Source organism: Astatotilapia calliptera, chromosome 10 (assembly GCF_900246225.1).
Source record: "Astatotilapia calliptera chromosome 10, fAstCal1.2, whole genome shotgun sequence".
Taxonomy (NCBI): Eukaryota; Metazoa; Chordata; class Actinopteri; order Cichliformes; family Cichlidae; genus Astatotilapia; species Astatotilapia calliptera.
The window spans coordinates 16,218,134-16,241,015 of record NC_039311.1 but is presented as its reverse complement, the minus strand read 5'-3'; the positions used below and the strand labels follow the sequence as shown (position 1 = coordinate 16,241,015).

Sequence of the window (22,882 nt, the reverse complement as noted above, 5' to 3'; positions counted from 1 at the left end):
ACACCAGCACAGCTCAGGTTTGCAAAATTACATCTGAACAATCATCTCTAGGAAAAATAACCTGTGGACAGGTTAGATCAATGTGGAGATGTTTGGCCATAATGGTACCACATATGAAAGAGAAGCAAAACGTGTATATCGACACAAACACCTGATAACAACTGTTAAGCACGGTGGTTAAGGACTGATGATTTATGCTCGTTTTGCAGCCACAGGACTTGGTAAACTCCTCTGTACATTCTACAGTCAAATGTGGGGCCACCTCTCCGACAGCTTTGCTGAAATTGGCTCATGCCAAGACAATGGTTCAAAGCACAGCAGCAAATCCACAACAAAATAACTGGAAAAAAAAAGAATCAAGATGTTGCACATTTCAAGTCTGGACCTCAATCCAATGAAAATGCTGTTAAACCTTAAGAAAGCTGTCCATAAACAAATGCATGCAAACCTTGTAAAGAACAGAAGAAGTGAGTCTTGGATACCTGAAAAATGTCTGGCACTCACATAATCACTGTGATTAGTGAATATGAATTACTGTCACTATTATTCCCAATTCTCTCATCATTTACAGTTAAATGAAAATAAAGAATAATCACTTATTTTTTCTTCCAGAAAGAAATTAACGCACAGTAACCTGCATTCCTACTAAAATTTAGGAATGTAGTGGAGACTGGCTGCAAGCCAGTTAGAGCCCTAAGAAAGCTGTTTATTTACTTACTTTACTTTAAGCTTATTATGCTCCAACTATGAATAAACCTTGCCCACTATCTTTTGAACTCGTAATCTCACTATAAATTTTTGGACTACAGTGTATGGCATACAAAATTATATCACGTTATTTAATAAAGAACGTCCTAGAAATGCCTTTTCCCTTAGGTTTCTAAAGTATTGCAGCATGATTTGACAGAAAGGGTGCACACGATCCAGTTTTCAGTGTTAAAAAGAGATGCGACTCATTAAAACATTGGTTCTCCAAACTGTGGAGCAGCCACCTAATCCAGTAGGGAACAGAAACCCACCATAGGGATTTGGTCAGCCAGAGGAAAAATACATTGTGGAAAAAACTCAGTTGCCAAACCAAAACGACAATAAAAACATAAATTCCTATAAAATGATTGCCATTTGTTAGTACTAGTTGTGAGTTATACAGCGATATTACATTTTACTTCAACTTTCTAAATATTAAAATTTAATCACTATTGTCATATTCATTATGAAGCATTTCTCCATTCCTTCATTGTAAATAAGAGCTATTAACAATAATTTACAAAGCGCTAGTTTTGAATGGAAACCTTTAATGCAGTAGAAGACCAAGCTGTGAATTAAATCTGCAAATCGGATAAAAAACATAAGACAACCATTCTCTAAATCATGTCAGAAAATAGTGGCATATATTATAATGAACCTGCATGACTGGTACAAGCTGCATGCATGCATATGTGGCGACTATCCATGAACATTTTTTTTATATTAAAAAAACATACTGCACATTTCAAAAAAACATAAACGCATTCCTGTCTGTATGGAAATATCAGACAAAACAAGAAGATAGGGACTGAAGCCAGACTGGAAATAGTAAAAAGAAAAAGGTCTGATAACCAGACATATGTTAGCTACCATGTCAGTATCTTCAGTTACATCTTAGAAGCTGAAAAGCTGCAAACCTATGAATCCATATTATTCTTGACCTTAAACCTCAGAGAGGCAAAAGTGCAGACAAAAAAGAAGAACAAAAAAAGCATACCAAATGAATTAAAATATTCAGGCATAAGAAATTTGAATAGGCTTACAGTAAGATTTTCAGTAGCATATTTTACATAACCACAAAGTAATTCAATGCACTGGCACACATATAAGTAAAAAGCAAGGCTTAAAAAAAACTTTTTTTTAGTAGAAAGAAAAATCTGGTGCAATTTAAATTTGCTTCTCTCCTCCTTAAACTAATCTTAAAAGCACATCAATATCACTATTAGTATTGTTACTGTGCTACTGTATATATTCATAATAGTATTTTGACATTACGATATTAAAAAGTAAATCATTACAAACATACCTCAGAGAGTGTAAACAAATCCTGACATCATGCAAACTGGAGACATTTTGATCCGCCACATGACGACAGTCATTCAGCACGTTACAGCTGAACACATCCTGAGGTGGAAGATCAGTTTGGTCCACTACAGATCTTGAAACTTATACATTCAACTGAGTCACAACTAGATCAAAGAATTAAAGAAGACATCCAAGTAGTCCGAACGCTGTTTGTGGGTTAGACACCTGATGAACGCGTCCACTGGGAAAATGTCTGACTTCCTTGAGACATAAAAAGCTTCTGTCCTCTTGGGATAGGAGGTGTTTGATCCTCAGTACATGAAAAAGGTCACTGAGAAAGAGAAAAACCTGATGGCTGATTTGCAGCATTTGACCACTTTTCCCTGTTTAGCATCAGGATACAAAATGCGCTCTCATGTCTTTTGTGATTGGCAGTAAATTGTTTGATTTTCGCATAAATACCTTCTTGCTTCTTCCTACAATCTGGATCCAGCGGGGTCTCACAATATCACATGTTAGGGCAGTTTTTCAGTAGAAAAAGTGCATAAGGTCAACAACAAGCGATAAAAAAACACATTTACTCTCTATGTTAATGATAAAAGATAATGAAAAATATCCAAGTAAAACACAATCATATTTGATGTTGGGGTTTTGTAGTAATTTTTAATTTTTCTAAACACCTGGAGTCCCTAGAACAATAGCCGTATCAAAGTTGTCTTTGGAGTTTAAAACTGAGTTTGAAACATGTCAGAAAAGCAGTAAAAAGTCTTTAAAATGCCCTTATTTTGATTTCAGTCCAATTTTTTAAATCCTTCTATTGGTATTCCTCTCTAAGTCCTTCAGTACTCAATGAGGTCATGTGTGGGTGTGCCCAGTCGCAATCTGAAAATAAGCATCTGTTCATTGAAAAAAACCTTAAACATTCATAATATCCACATGAAGAAAGGCATCAAAGAGATTGGTCCAGTGGGAAGTTTTGTCTCTTGGAGTTTAAAATACTCCCTGGATAGAAGATTTAAAAAGGAAAATAAGTTGTGGGAGGGGGGTGCAGGTTTAAAGAGAGGACGAGCTCTGGCTGTAATGTCTCAGCAGCAGCTGGTCATATTCAGCCTCAGAGGCAGGGGACAGGGAAGGGGGAGAGCTGCCATTGGAGCTCAGAGATGAGTCTCTAAATGGAGAGGGAGGCGTCAGAGCCATGAGCTCCTCCATATCCTTGGCCCGTCTGCTACTCACGCAAGTCCCGGCCAGGTGCTCATAAATCTTACCCGCTGGTCGATTCTCGCAGAAACTGGAGACAGCTGTTACCTCCGCATATGTGGTGACGGTGGAGGGTGTCTGTCTGTTCCTGGGCGCGAGGTACTGAGGTGGACACGCCGTGGTGTCTGCAGTAGCAGCAGGCAGAGCAGTGGTGGAGGGTGGGCTGACGGTGGCTCCCCCTGGCAGCATCATGGTATTTAGCTCACTGATGTTGGCAGTGAAACGGTTAACCACACTACTGATCTGGTCCATGATTGTGGTACCCTGAGTTTGGCCGCCAATCATCCCTATGCCAATGTCACCCACTCCTATGATGCTAATGTCTCCATCATTCAATGCACCAACACCTTGGCTGTTGTCCCCGCCCCTTCTTCTCACCCCAGCGGGTAAATAGGTGGGTAAAACTTCTGCATCCTCGGCATCCTCTCCTCCCTGATGACACACCGCCTTCGCTGCATGCTGACTGATGGTGGGCAAAGGTGACTGAGAGGGTGTGCAGGTGAAAGACTGAGAAAGCTGTGGCTCTTCGTACTGCTCCTTGACACCGTTGTCTGCTGGTGTATCCCCATCTTTAGAGAATGGCTTGATGATGGCTGTCTGATTTGCCTCGACTGGATCCTTTTTCTTCACGTGAAATGACATCCTCTTCCACAGGTTTGGTCTGTATCCACGCTCATTCTGTGTCCATGTAACTGATTTCCCATTGGAACTGAAAATCACACGAATGGCAGTAAGTAATCTCATACTTATGGTGTAATACTGCAAGTTGTCAGTAAATATGTAAGTATTTGGTGTAAATATCTGTAATTTATTTCAACATCACACCAGGGTTTTTTTTAAACTATTATAATCCATGATGAGGGTCATATTCCAATTCCTCTCACGAGTATTTCTACTCTCCTATGTTCTATCTTTTGCCTGCTGTGTAATATTAAGTCTCTTTGCATGTTCTTTTATCCTTCCTCGAAAGAGAAATCCTTAAAGGCAGTGGGGATCCTTTGGGAGTGCGTAACCCAAATGAGGTTACATACTCCCAGCTCTGGGAGCAGTTTTTCTTGGCTTCATATTCAGCCTGTTGCAACAACTTCTGCTCTACATGTATAAAGCTTAAAGAAGAGATGTGGATGGCTGTGCTCTTAGCTGTACTATATCTAAGCAGATCTTCCATATCGTTTGATGGACTCATGAACAGAAACAACTAAAGAAGGTGACTGTATTTTCTTCTCCAATCAGCAGTTAGTTAAACCTCATATCCACTGTATCACCCCAGCTGTCTGTAGCTGTCCCATTTTAGCTTCAGCTCAATCATATTTTTATCTTGTTGTACACTATGGGGCGATCGTGGCTCAAGAGTTGGCAGTTCGTCTTGTAATCGGAAGGTTGCCGGTTCGAGCCCCGGCTTGGACAGTCTCGGTCGTTGTGTCCTTGGGCAAGACACTTCACCCGTTGCCTACTGGTGGTGGGCCTGGTGGCGCCAATGGCAGCCTCGCCTCTGTCAGTGCGCCCCAAGGCAGCTGTGGCTACAATGTAGCTTACCAGTGTGTGAACGGGTGGATGACTGAATGTAGTGTAAAGTGCTTTGGGGTTCATAGGGACTAAGTAAAGTGCTATACAAATACAGGCCATTTACTATGGCATTGCAAATGTGGTGTGCAACTCCTATCAAACGTTATGTTTTTTTATCGAAAATATCATCGGAAACTGTGCCAATATGGTCTCATATTGCTTGTTATTATAAATTAGCAAGCACTAAATATAACTTTCATTTTAAAAACATAAATTGATTCAAAGATTTTATCTCACAATGCGTCATTATACAGTTGCTAATGGAAAAAATAAGCCACTACTTAAGGAGTTCACTCTAGTTTAAATGCTATGGAGAGTAGGAAACACTTTAAAAATTCAAAACAGAGGTAGTCCTACAGTACATGACCTCATTTCATCTCATAGCCATACCACCCTGAGCATGCTCAGTCAGTACTTGGATGGGATATCACCTGAAAATACCAGATGCTGTAGACTTGGGGCATGTGGCTCAGGTGGTAGAGTGGGTTGTCTACAAGTTAGAAGGTTAAGCCAAGTTTATCATATTACAGTCATCAGAGTGTGTGTGTGAATGTTAGATACAGCCCTTGAACATAGACAAAATGTTAAACCTATTGATTGATAGGCTCACAGCTATGTTAATAAAATCTTTGTTTGTTTATTTTTATCTCTATATATATACGTTAATGCCAGCTTGTACCTTATGTTGTCCTGCGTAGAGCCACGACGTCGAAACAAGTTGGCCATGCTGCTAGAAGATTTGCCAGATTTGGCAGCTTTCTTAGCATCGCCCACATGCATGCGCACAACTGTGGATGTGGTGAAAGCGCTGCGGACATTTTTCTCGGGCTTGGCGAGCATGATGTAGACCTGATAATGGAAATGAGCAAGAAGGAAGTGTAAAAAAATGTGTGAAAAGGGATAGTGCCAAACCAAACAGAAAATCTTTAGATTTTTAGGTTTTTTTTTTCTTTCTTACCTTGGGGACAAACATGCAGCAGAGAGCCACTGTGGCACTGAGGCTGACACTAAAGCACATGGTTATGATCTTGTAGTTGGAGCCAAAGTAAATTGGAACAAAGGCCAACCAGATGATACAGGTGGTGTACATGGTGAAGGCAATGTACTTGGCCTCATTAAAATTAGCTGGTACATTACGAGTCTGTGTGGGAAAAGGGAGTATGTACATTTTAAAGCAGGGCGTGGTAAAGTAAAACGAACAGTACACAGGAAAGAAAAGTGAGTAACAAAAACATATAAAAGTAACCGAAAATCTTAGTAAGCCTTGCATTATTGACTAATGCTATGTTGAAGTACCTTGAAGGCGTAGAAGGTGCAGCTGAGGATAAGCAGGCCATTGTAGCCCAGCGGTGCTACCACCCCCAGAGTGGTCAGATTGCAGATCAAGTGCACCTCACGGATACTGGGGTAATCATAGATCACCTAAAGAAAGGAAGAAGCTTCTCTAGTTGTATAAATAAATGTATATGACCATTCCCCACATTACAAAGGAAACCCGCACATACCTGTGGTGGCTCTATGATGAGAAGTGCCACAATAATCCCCAGCTGCAAGAGTATGAGTAGGAAGGCGATGACCAATTGTGCGCAGGCGGACATAAAACGCGGTTTCTTGGTACAGATCTTCTTTTTGCTGCCTGCCAGGATCCGTGCTATGCGGTTGGTCTGGATCAAAAATAGATCAAATGGTTATGCAGGCTTCAATGACATCGACTGTGGAGAATACATCTTGCACTGATTCATGACAATAATCCCCTTCCCAGTTCTTCAGCAGCAACCTCAGCCCACACTCAGACCCTCAACTTCTACCATGCTTCTCTTACAATTGGCTATCATTCAGTCTCTGGAGGTGGCTCTCCCAACATTACTCTAGAGTTGCCATTCTATTTATGCTTGAAAACATAAGACTACAACAGTAGATAAGCAGTTTGATAAAAAGTGGTTTATAAAGAGAAATTTAAATGAAATTAGAAAGCCCTTGCTCTGTCAAAATTATAAAGTCCTTTAAAGTCAGTCATTTGGGACTCATAGAAAAAACATCTTCTTTGAGTAATTTCGTCTTCCATCCCCTGAAGCTCTCTACGCACTGCTCTTGAGCTAAGGCCACATGAAGCTTGGAGGTTTGTAGCGACTGACTCTGCAGAAAGTTAGGGGGGCTCACTGTGCCCCTCAGTGTCCACTAACTCCAATTTTACATGGCCTTACACGTCATAGCTGTGTTGTTGTCATTCTCAATTGCTACCACTTTCATATAATACCGTTTACAGTTAACTGTGGAATATTTAGTAGTGAGGAAATTTCGCAACTAGTCTTGTTGCACAGGTGGCATCTTGTCATGGTACAACGCTGGAATTCACTGAGAGCGACCCGTTCTTTCACAGAAGCAGTCTGCATGCCTAGCTGCTTGATTTTATGCACTTGTGATGATGTAAGTGACTGGAACACCTGAATTCAAGGATTTGTACAGGGAAGTGTATACCTTTGGCAATATAGTGTTGTACGTTTTGCAGGCTTGTTTTGATAACTTCTTAACCGTGCAGCTCAATTCCAACATGTTGTTAAACACTGAAAGTGCCAGTGAGAAAAAATGTGACAGTAACTATTACTGTCACAGTAACTACACTCTTTAGTATACTGTATATTCCACAGGTACAGTTAGGGATGGGAATCGAAAACCGGTTCTTGTTGACAACCGGTTCCCACTGTTTCAATTAATTTGAATTGTTTGTCATTTTTGCAAACAATTCCCCACGTTGCAGAGCGTCATGTACCTGGCAGGAAACATGGTGCCTAAGCGGCACAAATGTTTGGTTATACTTTACGAGAACGGATGACAACAGGACAACTTGCAAGATATTTCATTTAAGGAAGGAAACACTACGAATATGCAAAAGCATTTGCTCACAAAACAGGCGATGACCTTAAATGAATGTCGTGTTTTTAATTCCGCTGCCTAGGACTAGTGAATCTCAACCCAGCAGCAGTGGTAACGTTTGCACGTCCTCTCCCGTTAGTGCGGCAGGTAAATAATCAACTAACAGTGCATATTATGTTAGCGCGATCTGCCTTATTACAAAACCTGCTATTACTCTGCATTGCATTTAGGGGACCATGATGAGAGAGACAGACAGAGTCAGGCTCAGATGCTGCCAGTTCTCGCTGCAGTCTACCGGTAGCGTCTCCTTTTAGGCCAGGATAGACGAATGTCACCGAGCAGTGACTAAGTTTGTGGTCAAAAGCTTGCATCTATTTGCCACAGCAGATGGCCCCGATTTTGTGAATGTGAATGTGTTTAATTGTAGGCAGGGACATTACTGGATATTCTTGTGTAATTGCTACAGAATAATTTATGTTATACTTTGTTATTGCTACAGACAAATACTTATTTTATTATTTTACATTCACAATTTTTTTTTTCTGGGGACTCCGTGACACCCCATCGAAGAGCCATAGGCTGTGGATCTCTTAACATCTCACAGTTGGGTTACTCCTAAATTTCTTGTTCAAAGAGAAGATATAAAACAAAGTTCTAAGCTAATCGACCTGTGTCTTCTCCTTTTTTAAAAACAAGAATCGATAGGAGAATCGATAAAGAATCGAATTGTTAAACAGAATCGAAAATGGAATTGGAATCGTGAAAATCTTATCAATTCCCATCCCTAGGTATAGTAGTGATAGAGGGATGGTGATATAGGGAAAATGTGATCAGAAGTACACATATAAATTTGATTTTGAAATTTCTGATCTTAAAATTAAATACTGTAGAATACCTATTTTAGTGCTTAAAAGAATAAGCTGATTTCAAATGCAGCTGATACACAATGAGCACCTGTTTTAACCCACTTAGTTTCATAGGAAGTGAAAGAAGACGCTAACGTGCATATACTTTATGTGCTTGTTCCCCTACCTTCTGATAACTAAACAGAAAAAGTACCTTGGTGACGAGAGCAGAGTAGCTCATGGCAGGGGACAGTCCGATTCCCAGCCGCTGGAGGTAGCAATAGACAATGTGCGGCTTTGCGATAAGACTGAAAGTACACAGGTAGCCCAGACATATTCCTGCCAGAATAATGTAGCAGAGCTCCCGACTGGATGACTTGACCACAGGAGTGTCCCAAAACCTACAGATAAATGAAACATCTAGATTCACATTGCTGATAAAAGATACGCAGAGCACCGCAGTGACTGTTTTACTTTGTCTAATTAAATGTTAGTCATACAAAAGCATGAGACATTCAATACCGCAAAGGATGTATTGCATATATCACTAACAACCAGTTGCAAACAGGGACATCAGACTTTAAAAACATCTACAGAGTCGCAGTAAAACACCAACAGTAGGTCAAAATAAACTGATGTTAGCCCTTGCTAGTCCTGAATATGTATGTAAACATCCTGTGCATTCATAGTTAAATGTATAGATACTGGCTCCAATTACTTGATGAAAACAGATGTAACAAAAAGTGTAGCCATGAGGCCCAGGCAGGCAAAGACTACAGCAGCAATGGGCTCTGGATCCCCCCAGCGGACATACTGCACTGGAATTGGCTCACAACCTGAGGGGTGCAGAGAGATCATGATTAGTGAGAGAAAAAACATGAAAAGTTTCATTCAAAAATGTGATGCATTTGTAAACGAAATATTAAAACTAGTGTATTTATGTATTTTCATGAAACAGGCAACAGACTGTAGCTTACTCCAGCAACAGATTTTCACTCATGTTGCAACACTGTGGGCATCAACAATGTAACTGTTGTGTGTAAAATTTAGGAAAAAATATTTTTTTCAAACTAGAGAGGAAATAAAATATGATAGGACAGTTTACAAAGAAATCTGGATCTAGGTCTCTTTATATGTGAATACTATCTCTGTGCAGTAGTGTGTCTTTGTACAGAATGCTAGGGCTGTTAACGGATGTGGTCCACCGTCACTGCGGTGGACCCAGATTTCGTGGCTCCTCTGACTGCTGCGGAAACCGTGTAAGTGTAAGTGAAAGTGCCACAGATGAAGTAGTGCATACCAGTGAGGTCATCTGTGGGCCAGGAGCCAAGCTCACAGGCTCGGCAAGTGTACTCATCAAACACGAACTCGTTCTCTTTGCAGGGAGTGCAGGTCCAACAGCAGCTCACCTCTCCTTTACGGATCACCTGGAGACACAGACACACCAGTATGAAAGACTGGAAAGGTCTCAATGCTCCAATGACAATTTCCTGTAGGTAATCTTACCCTCTGACTGCTCCACATGCTAAGAAAATGAGAATTTGTTCACCAGGGGAGCAAATGAAGAAGAAAAAAACGTCCAGAAGGTAATTGAGTCTCATTATTAACAAAAAACTTTCCTCACCATAGCAACACGTATATGAAGAAGTGTAGCTGGAAAAGGAAAAGTGGAAGTGCGGAGGGTTAGTGGTTAGTGGTCTGGAGTTTTAATCAGAATTACTAAAATTTTTGTGCGGAGTTTCCCATTTCCTTTGGTTCTGCCGCATCCTCTAATAGTGCGAAGGTAGGTTGCCTTTGTGGGTGAACATGATTGGGAATCTGTCTGTGTAGGTTCCCAGTCATCCAGGTCATGACAGTCTAAGGAAAGAAAACGACTGGACTTTCTCAAATTTCTTGAAGACGTTTCACCTCTCATCCAGAAGAGCTTCTTCAGTTCTGAAACCAAATGGTGGAAAGTCCCAGGTATTTAAACCCTTGTGGCACCACTTTTAATCATGTGCCCCACCACATGAGCCAAGATGTGGAAAAAAAAAGCATGGGTCACTACCACAAGATCCGAGCGGGGGTTGAGGCCTCTGGGTAGGAATCTCAAGACTGCACTGTAGGTGGTGACAGTTTCTCTATCCGTTAATGGTCGTTCACAGTGGACATACATGGCCTCATTTACTCCTTTTACTCCCGGTCCAAAATATGAACACTGGCATCCTCAAAAGAGTGACCTTTACCCTTTAGATGTACAGCTGAGTCTTGTCCACTCTAGGTGACTGTTTGTTTTTTCCAATATGGAGGTTATTAACAATCATTAACACAAGCATAAACTTAAGAGCAAATCTGAAATGCTTGTGAGAGGTGATCATATTCTCGTTCTATTTCTTTCACTACATGTATTTTTCAGCCACTACAGGAAAACTTACAAGCCTATAAAATGCCATATGTTGTCATAGCTCTACAACGATTTCCCCACAACAGTTGAGATAAATAAAGGTGGTATGGTATTCCAACAGGCTGCTTCTGTAGCTGTGCACTGCTCCACATAAACAACAGGGTGTCAGAAGTAAAGAGGGATTCATATTAGAACTTAGGGGAAAATACTGGAGAGGGACACTTCAGTGTTCTTCGTGATTTTAATTATCTGGAGGAAGCTTAAAAAGGTCCAGATGGGAGATGATAAAAGCTTGAACAAAGAGCTTTGCTGAATCCCTGGCAGAATACTCGAGGATCTGACTGGACCAGTTTTAGAAATTGTGAACCCGTGGGATCAATTTAAGGCTGCTGTGTGGGTCGTGTTTTTTCGAAAGGTTTCTTCATTATAACTGTCCCGAGTTGTCTGGTCTGTGGTTAAATGTGGTCATATGGCATCATGAATTATGAGCGGCATCAAAAAGAGAAAATGTTCATAATCCACCCTTTAGTTTGATGCACACATTAAAATCAAGTCATTTGCATTGTCTTTTGGTTTGATATATGATCTTGTCACGATTGTGTGTACAACTATTGCTACAAACTGTAAAAAAAAAAAAAAAAAAAAAGCAAATACATTATAGATTAAAATTTTGAGTATTAAACCTTAGAGGTGTAACTCTGGCCCTTGAGTGCGCTGAACGGGTTCGTACCTTAATCTGTGCCTTCTGGCAGGGCTCAGAGCAGACTGACTGGATGATTTCACTGTTGTTGCTCCAGATTTCTTCATCATTCATCTTTAGGCCACCCTGATCCCAGCTTCCCACATGGATGTAAGCGTATTCATCTTCACCTGTCTGCTTGAAGTTCATGATTTCATACCTGAGGCAAGCATGCAATACAAACACACATTAAACAGCAATTTATGCTTTTCCTGCCCCCTTTTTTCTGCCTTTGCCATCTCAGGCCTTACCTGCCGGGTGAGTCTCCATTCTGGTCAAAGAGGATGGCCTCCCCAGATACACCAGTAAAGTTGGTTTTCATCAGGAAATCTAGCAGCTTGCGACCATCAATGGGACGCATGCTCTCACACAAACCCTGTGGAAGAGAAAGTGATGTCACTGCTGTCATAACTGATGTGAAAGCACTTAAATGTTTTCTATCAGTCCTCATACCTTATATCCTGGACAAAGTGCTTGTTGCATGGCATGTAGGCCATAAGCCATCGAATAAATGGCATTTATGACAAAGCCCATCTTGGTGTCTTGAGCATATTGATGCCGCAGAGACTCTCTCCCTGTGGACAGAAAGGAGATAGACAATAGAAAACCCTTGTAATGATAGTATTTTACTGATTCGTTAAAAGTGTCTAAGTAGGTGTTTTACTAACAAGTGCAAGTGCGGTTGTAAGCAGTGCTCTCCTGTGGATGTCCCTTCAACCTGCACTGGAAGCGGTGCTGCCAGAACTCGGGGAACCAGGGGTTCCTCAGGTTAGCGTCAGGCTTCAGGTTCAGGTAGTAATCATCAAACCAGGTCACATACGCCGACTTTAACTTTATAGTGATTCCCCCGGCTGCTTCCTTCTGGTAGCCATTAGTCACATCATACCTGTCAGCCCAGCCATCGCTGGACAGGAGGAAGGGAAAATTAGAAAATTATTATTTTTTAAATTATTTGCTTCATTATTTATTTTTATTATTTATTCTTTTTATTTCATTTTTTGGCTTATAAATGTGAGTATAAAGTATATAAAAACATAGCTAGTGGGACAGCTAGTTCCCAGAAAGCATTCAAAGGGTGTAGTGCACACAGCAAGATTTGCTAAAAACTTGTTATTGCCTGTTATCTGTTAAGCACAGCTGGAAAACTTGACACTTTACACCAGAGAAACAAATTGAAAAGGGCTACACTGCAAACTGTAAAAGAGACATCTCTTTAAAGCACCATTCAGGACTATCAGATAAGAATTATGCCTTAAACACATTAGTACAGCGAACCTGGAAATCGAGTGTGAATGTCAGCGATATAGAACCCTGGTGCTTTTCTGCCAAGTAATGCTTTTCAACCCCTACCTACCTATAAATATATATGGATTTTTATATGGATTTTTCAAAAGCTGCCCAAGGGCAAGAGGCATCTTATTTCACAGGTAACAAATATTTTCCAATTTTCAGCAAAACTGACAAATACAATCATCACACCAGGAATCAAGAAACTTCTGAAATTGCTTTTTAGATTTCTGAGACTGTCACAGCTGAAGGAAATTATCTGCGAAGCCCAAAAACAAGAAACGTGATCATATTTTACTTCTGTTATTAATATATTTTCCTAAACTTGTTCTATAGATTCACACTCCTTCCGAGTTTGCCTCAAAAATAAATCTGGGTCAGTGTTGCAATAAGCATTCATATGTTTTCCTATGAGCGCTTGCATCTATGCTTTTAACATGATCAGATCGTGTTGCCATGGCAACTATGCAGTGTTGAACTGCTTCCCCCTCCTCACTGCTTGCAGATATCTTGTAGTGGATTTAGAAAGTAACATAACACTGAATTCACGATGGATTATTATTATTTTTTTTTTTTTTTGCTGAAAAGCTGTTGTGTTGATAATAATTTATTGGCACACAATTGCTCAGACTGGAAGAGACCAGAGGTGTCTTCATAAATGAATGACTGAAATGAGAATAACATTTACAATGATGACTCAGATAAGCCAACACAAGACTTACAAAGTTCTAAAAAATAAAGCATTTGTTTTAAGCATTTTCTATTGTTTTTGTTTTTTTATTTCCCTATTTTATTCTTTAATTAATTTCTCAGATTTTAACAACTTGCATCTCTGCACCAATCTGTTACTATTCCTTTAAATCTAACTGTCAAGGTTCATAGTATATTGGAACTCAAAATTATGACAGAAAATATTTATTTTTGTTTGGCGAAGGACCTTAAAGGTCCTTTTTCTTAAAAAAAAAAATCCACCGCCGAATAAACTCCAAACAAACATCAGCAGACTGCAGTGTCTGCACATCTGATGTGGTGTTTTTTGAAAAACACAGAGGTCTTGGAGTCAATAAGCTATATCTATCAGTGAACTGCTTGAAAAGACTTCTACTCCCATCTATTATTATCTCTCCCTCTGGATACTTGTCTACAGTCAGAAAAAAGGCAAAAAAAAAAAAAGAAGGGTGATTACACATCCACGCATGTGCATACATGTAAAAATGCACACTTCACTGACACAAACAATTGCACTCTTCTAACTGAAAAAAAGAAGTCATTTTTGAAAACTTCGCTAACCGAGCTGGAGTTACACAACAGTAGTGTGGGTGGATTTTTTTTTTTTTTTATGAGAGTGAGGTAGGAGATCATTTCATAACTCATCCTTAGAGAAGCAAGTACAGAAATGGTACACTGGCATGAAAAAGGCAGAAATGGATATGAAAAGCATGGAGGGCTTTGACTCTGGATAGTTTGAATCACACTTGAACGAGAGCTCTAAAACCCACACATCGACCTTGGAGGGCAATATGCTGTATGCAGCATGTTGCTACACCACCTACAGCCTGAAGACTCACATAAACGTGCAAGGATGTGCATCCACAGACACACATACACACACACAGATACGTGTGAACACACATCGTTTTCTTATTTCACTTTAAAATACATGTATGAGCAGATTTTTATGAGGAAATACTTTAGAACTCCTCACTTCTATAAAACAAACTTGAGGCCACAAACGTTCCCATATCTAAAATCTGAAAATTTAACAAAACACACATACAAAAAAAAAAAAAAAAAATTCCAAACCAGCTGTCTGACCAAAAGAAAAAAAAAAACACTCGTCCCACAAACAACCAGTCCAATGCATCACACCAATTTGCAGGTGAGAAGCCAGTCGGGGGTTGGGTTGCTATGCTAACACTAAAAACTCCAAGTGATTAGTTGGAGCGCTTTGTAAAGGAACTGATGGAGCGTGTGTGTCATGAGTGGGCAAAGAGGAATATGCAGACAAAACAAAATAAATGAAAAATAACCTTTTATTTGGTTCAAAGACTAAAAATGGCCCAAACTGGAAAATCCAAACTCAGGCATAAGCATGTGGCACACGAGGGACCAAACACAGAATCACAAACAGAGAGAAAGACTTGACAAAAAGATCCAAGAAACTAGAAGGGAGGGCAAAAGTAAACCAAACACAAAGAATCAAATATTAATAACACAAACTCTAAATCCTCAAAGCATAAATAGTCACAACACGATTACTAATCAAACCACAAAACTTTAAACTGAAGCTAAACCAGAGGGTATATAAAGTAACATTTCAAATGGCAAAAACTACAGGCCAGAATCAGCTCTGTAAAATGTAAAAGCTAATCTATCTAAATGAAGAGCAAGACACAGGTCAACCTCAAACAGTGGCCATTAACTTATTAAATTATTTTGAAATTCATCCAACAGTACACCCATCCAACATAGTTGACATTCCCACTTCTAGACCACTAATGTGACTAAAAATAGGGAGTGTACTTATATAACCTTTTGCCTTTATATACAAATGTGATACATTTTCATTTATCCATAGATATCTATCTACATGAGCTCAGTTTGGCTGCTGATCAGATGCAGCTGTATAAAACAGGCTTAAGTACCTCAATTTAAAAGCATCCAGTCTAGGCATGTACTGCAAGGTGACAGATCTTTCAAGCTAATGAAAATGATCGTTTGTGGAGGCAGCTAACAAGAAATGCAAGAAAAATGTTGAGTGATGTTAAATACACATCACTGAAGGACAGAACTCATAAAACGCGTGCTCATTAATGCTTGCATGAATGCATCAAAAACAACTGGAGACAAATCTGACACCTCCGCAGTACGTTTCGAATCTAGTCACCCTCATAATGAGGGACATCTTAACAAATTAAGCACAAGTTTTAATAATGAGCACATTTCAACAGCACAGCTACCTGAAAGCTCTGTATGGATAACATAGATGGTAGAACACAGTGTTTTGCAATATGTAGTTCAAGGTTATTTTATGTTTCCTGCTGTCAGATTTGAGCGACAGCCTACATATGTGGCCCCTAATGAGGAAAGGCATTTATAGACCACCAGGGACAAGAGCGAGCCAGAGAGCTAAACCTTAAAATAAAACATGTTATTCTCGGAGAGAGTGAAACCTCCTGCTAAATCAACCACCTCTTTCTGCTTGTTTTCTCCCCTTGTGTATCTAACTGAATGCTTTCCTCCCTGCTCGGTTTTCACAATCTTTGACAGTTTCTTCATTTAACGTATCGTTAGAATGATCTATGCATTAAACATAGGCCACAAGAGCAGATTTGATGTGGTATGGTGCGAGATCTCTTATAATGATGACTATGTTTTAACATACTGGACATCAGGAAAACAATGCTTTATCTAATGATTAGACTACTCAGATTTTCTTATAAAAGGGAAACAGAGTAACTGGAATACGTTGGTCTGGCACTATTTACTGTTGTGACAGCTATAATAATAATAATAATAATAATAATAATAATAATAATAATAATAATGTATGGCTCTGTTACCTTTTTCTCTATATGGAGCTGCAGTAGCAGTAGTAATTGAAATTTAATAAATGTTAATATATTCACAACTGAACTAAAAATGTGCAAAAAAGATGTAAAAAAAATACCTTTGATTCCATGATGTTGATGGATGCAATGAAAACACTGATGATAGCAAGGATAATGATGATGTTGGTGATGATGACAGGAAGACAACAAATCAACAATCTTCTCTTGATGGTGGATATCAGAAGAAAATCTGTATTGGCAAGTAGCACATGATACTAAGAGGATTTAACAGCTTCTGATAACAGCAAAAACTCCAACAGTTAAGAAATGCAGTCTAAAGAATCCTACATACCAGAAGTCGCCACTCACCTTCCGACGAGGACGAACTCTCCCACTAGGCGTTGTCGTCTCATGGCCATCAGTATCCCTCGGACTGTCATGCCCTCACAGAAGCAAGCCACAACCCTGGCTTTGGGTAGATGGCCTCTGAGTTTCTGCAAAAGCTTGTCAAAGCTTTGCTCCCCTGCATTGCTGTATATCTTGTCAGAGTGGGCAATGCAGATCCCTTCTTTTGCTGCCATGTCTTTAAATGCCTCCATACCGCTCTCACCATAATTACCTGCGGAGGTAACCACATGAATGCAATGGTGTTCATAAAAACATAAAAGCTGGGGGTCTGTTAAATAGTTGTTGCTAACTTCTTCTTCTTTTGACTGCTTCTTATCCCAAGCATCCTCCTCTGACACAACAACTCTTTGAACATCCTCCTGCAATACATGCGCAAGTCTTCATCGTCACATTACCCCAGTTCTTGAAAATTGCTACCAGTACACTTCTTCTCCATTCCTGAGGCATTCTACAGGATTGTGTTTAAAGATCTGGCCAAAAAGTCCACTGTCATCTCTCTTAGACATCTCCACACCTCCAAAATGGTGCCAGCATTTTTTCCATTCCTCATCCTCTTCATAACTGCAGTCACTTTTTTCTTACTAATCTTCTGCGCTTCCTGCTTCACTGACTATCTTCCATCTGTCCTCCTCCCTGTGACATTTTATTCATCAGCTTTAAAAGTACTCCCACCATCTTCTCAGCAAACTCTCTTCACATGTTAGTACATTTCCATCTCTGTCCTTAATCATCCGAACCTGCTGCACATCCTTTCCAGCTTGTGTATCATTCTCATCTAAATTTCAAATTTATCTCTGACTTTTCCAACAATTTTGTTCACATTACTGTACAACAATTGCTTCAGCATCTTCATTGTGATGTTTCTAACACATTTACTGCTTAGCCCAATTGTTTTTAGTGTGCTGACACAGATACAGATGAATGTATGAACACTTGCGTAATGCCAGCGCAGCACTTGGGAATCTGGTACATTTCCCCCCCAATTACAGGAATTGTCAGGGGTTAAACTTTTCTGTTTTTGCTAGAAATCAGGTCACCTACTTTCTCATGCTTCGCGAGGATGCTCTCCCTCTGACACTATTTGAAATATTTTTTTCTATCACTACACATGAGTAACGTTGCTTGCGTTCTTGAGTGGCAGCAGCAACAGTTTTAAATTGATTTTCTGTGCTTTAGAAATTATTAAATTCTCTGCCATTCATACTAGTGATGCTGTATTTTATATACACTAAAATTGCTTTATACTCTTTAATGTTTCTCTGTGTTTGTTCTAACTTTCCAAGAAACTGGTTAACCTTCCATGGGTCTGAGAGTCTAACTTTTAAAAGACTAATAATCAAAGCTCACTCCATTTCACAGATATTTAAAAGTAAAGACAACCAAGGATGAATATTATTTATATATATATATATGTATATATATATATATATATATATATATATATATATATATATATATATATATATATATATATATATATATATATATATGTACACACATACACACACACATACATAGGAAAAAATCGAAGTGTACACATGTAATTACACATGTAATTACATTCATGAAATAAGAAATAGAAAGTCAGCTGGATAACCCCCATTGTGGACTACATGTTAAAAAATGCTAGAAGAATAGATGTAGTGTAAACATCAGACTACTTTGGAGAAGAAAATTCAGCATGCAAAACACACTTACTTTAAATCCTCCCCTACAGTAGATTGGTAATTATACAAAAAAAAAAAAAAAAGAAGAAGAAGAAAAAAGGAACAATCCTGCCTAAATCTGGCACTTAAGAGCGATTTATTTCAGAATTGTATGTCCTGGAGCCACTGAGACATTATAAAAGAGGCAGTAAATATATGGAAACTCTTTTGAATAAAGATAAGAGTGATGCATTCGGAGTATATTTTCTTGTGATTAGTTAATGTTTGTTACACTGACGTTTGCTTTTTGGGGAGTGTTGTGCATCGCAGCCTGGTATGTCATTGTCGCCAGAGGACAACAATAAATATGAACGTTTATTACTTTATTGCTGGAACATTAAGTAAAGTTATATACCTGCTGTAAGAATGTTAGGAAGAAACTTAAGCATTAATGAAATCAGGGGACAACGCAGCCTGATACACAAACAGTTCAAAGCTTGTGACAGTGATCAATTTATATTTTTTTAATGATCAGTTGTACATTAACAGACAATGAATTTGCCTAAAAAATGCACATTGATACGTTTGTAGGCGTGGATGTAAAGACAAAAGCACATTTCAGAATTATTGCATCACAAGGCTTTTTGAATTTTTCGATATATACAGCTAAGCTCCTTTTGTTGTGTGTTGTGCTTTTTTTTTTACACCCCCTCACAGGTAAACTTAAAAATGCTTGAATCAGATGAATGAATGGGGAGTCACGTGCTTCCTGATGACTAAAACGCTTTAAAATAGATTCTTCAGATGCAACTGGAAAAGAGCTGTACCTGTATGTATATATGTGGTCTTTGGCAGGAACAGAATAAAGCAGAATAACAGAAAAAACTCTAACACTCTGACATACACAGTCTTACCTTCAGTGTGTATTGCAGACACGTAGCTCCAGTTGTATCTCTTGACAATGTCCACCATTGCTCTGGCCTGTTGCATATCTGATGGTACTACTCTCATGAAATATTTATACAGGCTCTGTTGGAAGGAATTTACATGATCACCAGTCTGGCAGTTTAGCTGGCTTATCTGCATGCAACAGCTCGTCTACTAGTTTGCATATTCATCCCTTATAATCTTTACACCATACCCATCGCTGTGCGCTAGCTTAAAAGCAGATTCTCAAAATTGAGATCACGTTTTATCAAACATGATGTAAACCAAGCTGAAGTTTTTAGATTGGTTTGTGTTTTTGTATTTTACATGAAATTCCTTTTTATCAAAACAAAAACAAAAAAACTCAAAGCACTAACTGTTTTTTGTTTTGTTTTTCTTCCCTGCCACACTTGCCACGCATGTCCTCACACTTTGATGAGGACATGCTTACTGCTTTGTTATTCAGTGTGGATTTAAAGTTTGCAGCTCTGTTGTTAGCGAGTTTGTTGACTAGCCTTACCTTGTCACTGAGATCCATGCTGGTGGCTGAGTAAGCTATCTGTGGGATGTTGAAGAGCTGGAGGAGATTTTGCACCTGGATGGCCACAGAGCTGGAACCTGGTCCAATAAGTCCCACAATAGGCTTCTTCCCCTGAAGAAGCATGCTCCCTCCTTCTGCCGTGCATCTGCCCTGGCTCTCCTCCTCGTCGCTGGACACTAGTGTGTCCCGAATAAACTCAATACTCTGTTCCAGTGCCACGGCAGAGTGCCAGCACGAATCCCTGGTGTAGAAAGACTGAGTTAGCAATCACACTGTTTTGGCAGGAATTATGGGAACATGAGGTGAGGATTGTACAGTCTGTGCTTCAGTGATTTTGAGGAAACCACTACACAAAGACAATTTCAAAATTCCTCAGAAGTCTGGAATTCAATGTTTAGGAAGTCTGCGCTAATCAGAGCAGATCAGTGTCTTTTAAGGTCTTTATAGTACAAAATTCCCACTTTGTTTTCCATGAGCTGTGTCAGGAAACACAAGCAGGTCATCACAAGCAGACTTGCTGATGACTTCAAAATGTTGCTTTTAAATACTGCATTTACTTCAAAAGAAACTACAGTCTACCCTTACCTGTCATGCTGCTTTTGTGGCTCAATTCCTCCAGCTACGGTTCACTTGCTTGCACTCAGCCATCTTCAGAGTCTATTTGAAAGTTTGCTTGGTTCTCCTCTGATGCCTATAAACATCTCCCCCATGTACTTTGATACTGTCTATTCATTTAAAGCAACCAAAGTTTAGAAGCCTTCTTAAAATATCTTTCTGTGTTTAATATAATATTATAATTGATCTCATAATGAACCAGTCTGTAAGCCAAACCATCAGTTGAATAAAAATTCTTCATTGTGTAAATATTGTGTAAGGCTGACAACAATGTCCTGCTAAAACAAAAGGACAACACAGTGAGCTCTGTCAGTGCTGACCTGATCTCGCAGCCCAGGCTGATGTTGGGAAGGATGGTGGGGTCTGCATTAATTCGGTCCAGAGTGTGCATCATGGCTTCCACTCTCTGGATCCCGTACTGCTCACGGACCGCACCACACTTTCGCTCATGGACCTGATCAGCACAGATGGATCATTTACATTTGTGACACTAACCCCCTTAACGCCTAGTGTATGATTTCCCCCTTTTTTATCAATAAATTGCAAACAAAAAAAATAACAAATGCACGATGGAGCAAATATGATACAAATTAAAACTCATATATGCAAATATTAATATTTTATTTGTTTTAATTGTCAGAAGGTTCAATAACCACTCCTGTTTTGCAAAATTTACATTTTCTGGCGTTTATTTTATGACTCAGACTTTAAAGGGTTACACTGAGATGTGTGCAAGCATATGCACATAAACACATCAAAATGTACCTTATCTGCAGGTGGTTGGTGGTGGACAGAGAACAGAGCTCCTATGATGATATCACCAGGGATATGTGCCAATACCCTTCTCTCGTTGTTCTGGGCATTGACCCCAACCTGGTCTTTCAAGCCCAGCCAGCTCACATCAGTTCCCAGCAGCACAGCCACCGCTAACAGCCGCACATTCAACTTCAGGATGTGTCCCATCCCCGTGGTCCTCGTTACACCTCCCGCCATCTTCTGACCACTTATAGCTGAGGTTCAGCTGAGGATTTTGCGTTTGGCTTTGTGCTTGTAGAGCCAAGGGCAAGGGTTGGATTCCTGAGCAAAAAGCATTATAGAATTATTTTAAAACATAAAAGTTCAGACAGCATTTTTAGGTACGATGAAAATGAAAAATGTTTTCACTTTTTCTATGACATCCAGTTGCTGTCTGTGGTGCTGAAACGCCAATGCATCGTGTAACTTGGGTAAAACTGACATAGAGCCAGGTGTTTCAGTGGAGTACTACAACCTACTTAAAACTCGGAAATCTCCTCTGCTTTAATAATTCATCAACAGCCACAGAGTGCTTCGCATAAGCAAACTAAAAGATAGCTTCAGCCTACCTTATTTCTGCCCGTGCAGATGATATTCCTTCCGAGATCGTTTCCATCACCAAGGAGCAATTTTTAACAAATAAAAAGCGCGGCGCACTGCCTGGTTACAGCACACTGCAAATAGCAGCAGATAATGCCCGTTATTGGAACATGCTTGACTTACTGACGCACACGACAGCCCCCCCTCCTACTCCTTTACCTCCTCCTCCTCCACCAAAACAGTGGAAAGCATGGAGCAACAACAGAAGGTATAACGATGGAATTCTTCTACAGGGGAGCTACTTAGACGCACTATTAAAAGACAAAAACAAACGTGTGGAAGGGGGGAGGGGTGAATGAAGGGAAAACAGAGGTGGGAGATCATTCGCGTGCCTTCCTGTTTTAATTGTTACCACCTTTTGATGAAATCTGCATAACTAGACGGCCCCCGCTCATTTGAATTTTTAACAGTTCATTTCCTCTGATTATATAAAAAGAAGTTTTAATAATTGTGTTTTGAGCCCATTCACAAATCACCATCTCAAAAATACTTTACTTATATTTGAAATTTAAATTCGTCATTCCAAAATCAGACCTGGCTGGAGTTTGGACTGCATGGAAAATGACAGTATCCACAAGAGAAGAGGAGATGAACTGATTGTTCTTGGAATTCAACTGCAGCTTTTTCCCTCTCTTGCTTTAGGGCAGAATTTTAAATCACAGGTCTTATTTCTACAAAACTGACACCTCTCTCTGTTTCACTGCATTTCTTTTAATGACATTCTGTTTTCGGAATAATAAAAAGGGAAGAAAGAAAGAAAAAATAAACCTGTGGCGTTACCATGCAAACCAGCCTG

At 39.6% G+C, this 22,882-nt stretch overlaps 1 protein-coding gene across 1 annotated transcript; it reads right to left on the bottom strand.

Moving 5' to 3' along the window:
• Window positions 1–1,275: 1,275 nt before the first annotated feature.
• Window positions 1,276–22,303, bottom strand: grm5a (glutamate receptor, metabotropic 5a). Its single transcript, XM_026182345.1, has 18 exons — window positions 22,056–22,303; window positions 21,457–21,768; window positions 21,012–21,145; window positions 20,056–20,317; window positions 19,523–19,637; window positions 16,924–17,173; window positions 12,385–12,620; window positions 12,170–12,291; window positions 11,968–12,092; window positions 11,708–11,876; window positions 9,895–10,021; window positions 9,313–9,430; window positions 8,809–8,995; window positions 6,381–6,539; window positions 6,172–6,297; window positions 5,834–6,016; window positions 5,555–5,724; window positions 1,276–4,018 (listed from the first exon to the last, which is right to left on the bottom strand). Exons 2-18 carry the CDS (start codon window positions 21,682–21,684, stop codon window positions 3,106–3,108), a joined length of 3,624 nt encoding a protein of 1,207 aa, XP_026038130.1. The 5' UTR covers window positions 21,685–21,768; window positions 22,056–22,303; the 3' UTR covers window positions 1,276–3,105.
• Between the last annotated feature and the right edge of the window lie 579 nt (window positions 22,304–22,882).

Bases quoted from the DNA above. Each gene is read 5' to 3' on its own strand.
- grm5a (XM_026182345.1), bottom strand. From the start codon at position 21,684: ATGGCGGGAGGTGTAACGAGGACCACGGGGATGGGACACATCCTGAAG. The intron at 21,146-21,456 runs GTACATTTTGAT...TGTGCTGATCAG, and splicing joins ACCAACCACCTGCAGATAAG to GTCCATGAGCGAAAGTGTGG. The intron at 10,022-11,707 runs GTACGAACCCGT...CTGTGTCTCCAG, and splicing joins GCCAGAAGGCACAGATTAAG to GTGATCCGTAAAGGAGAGGT.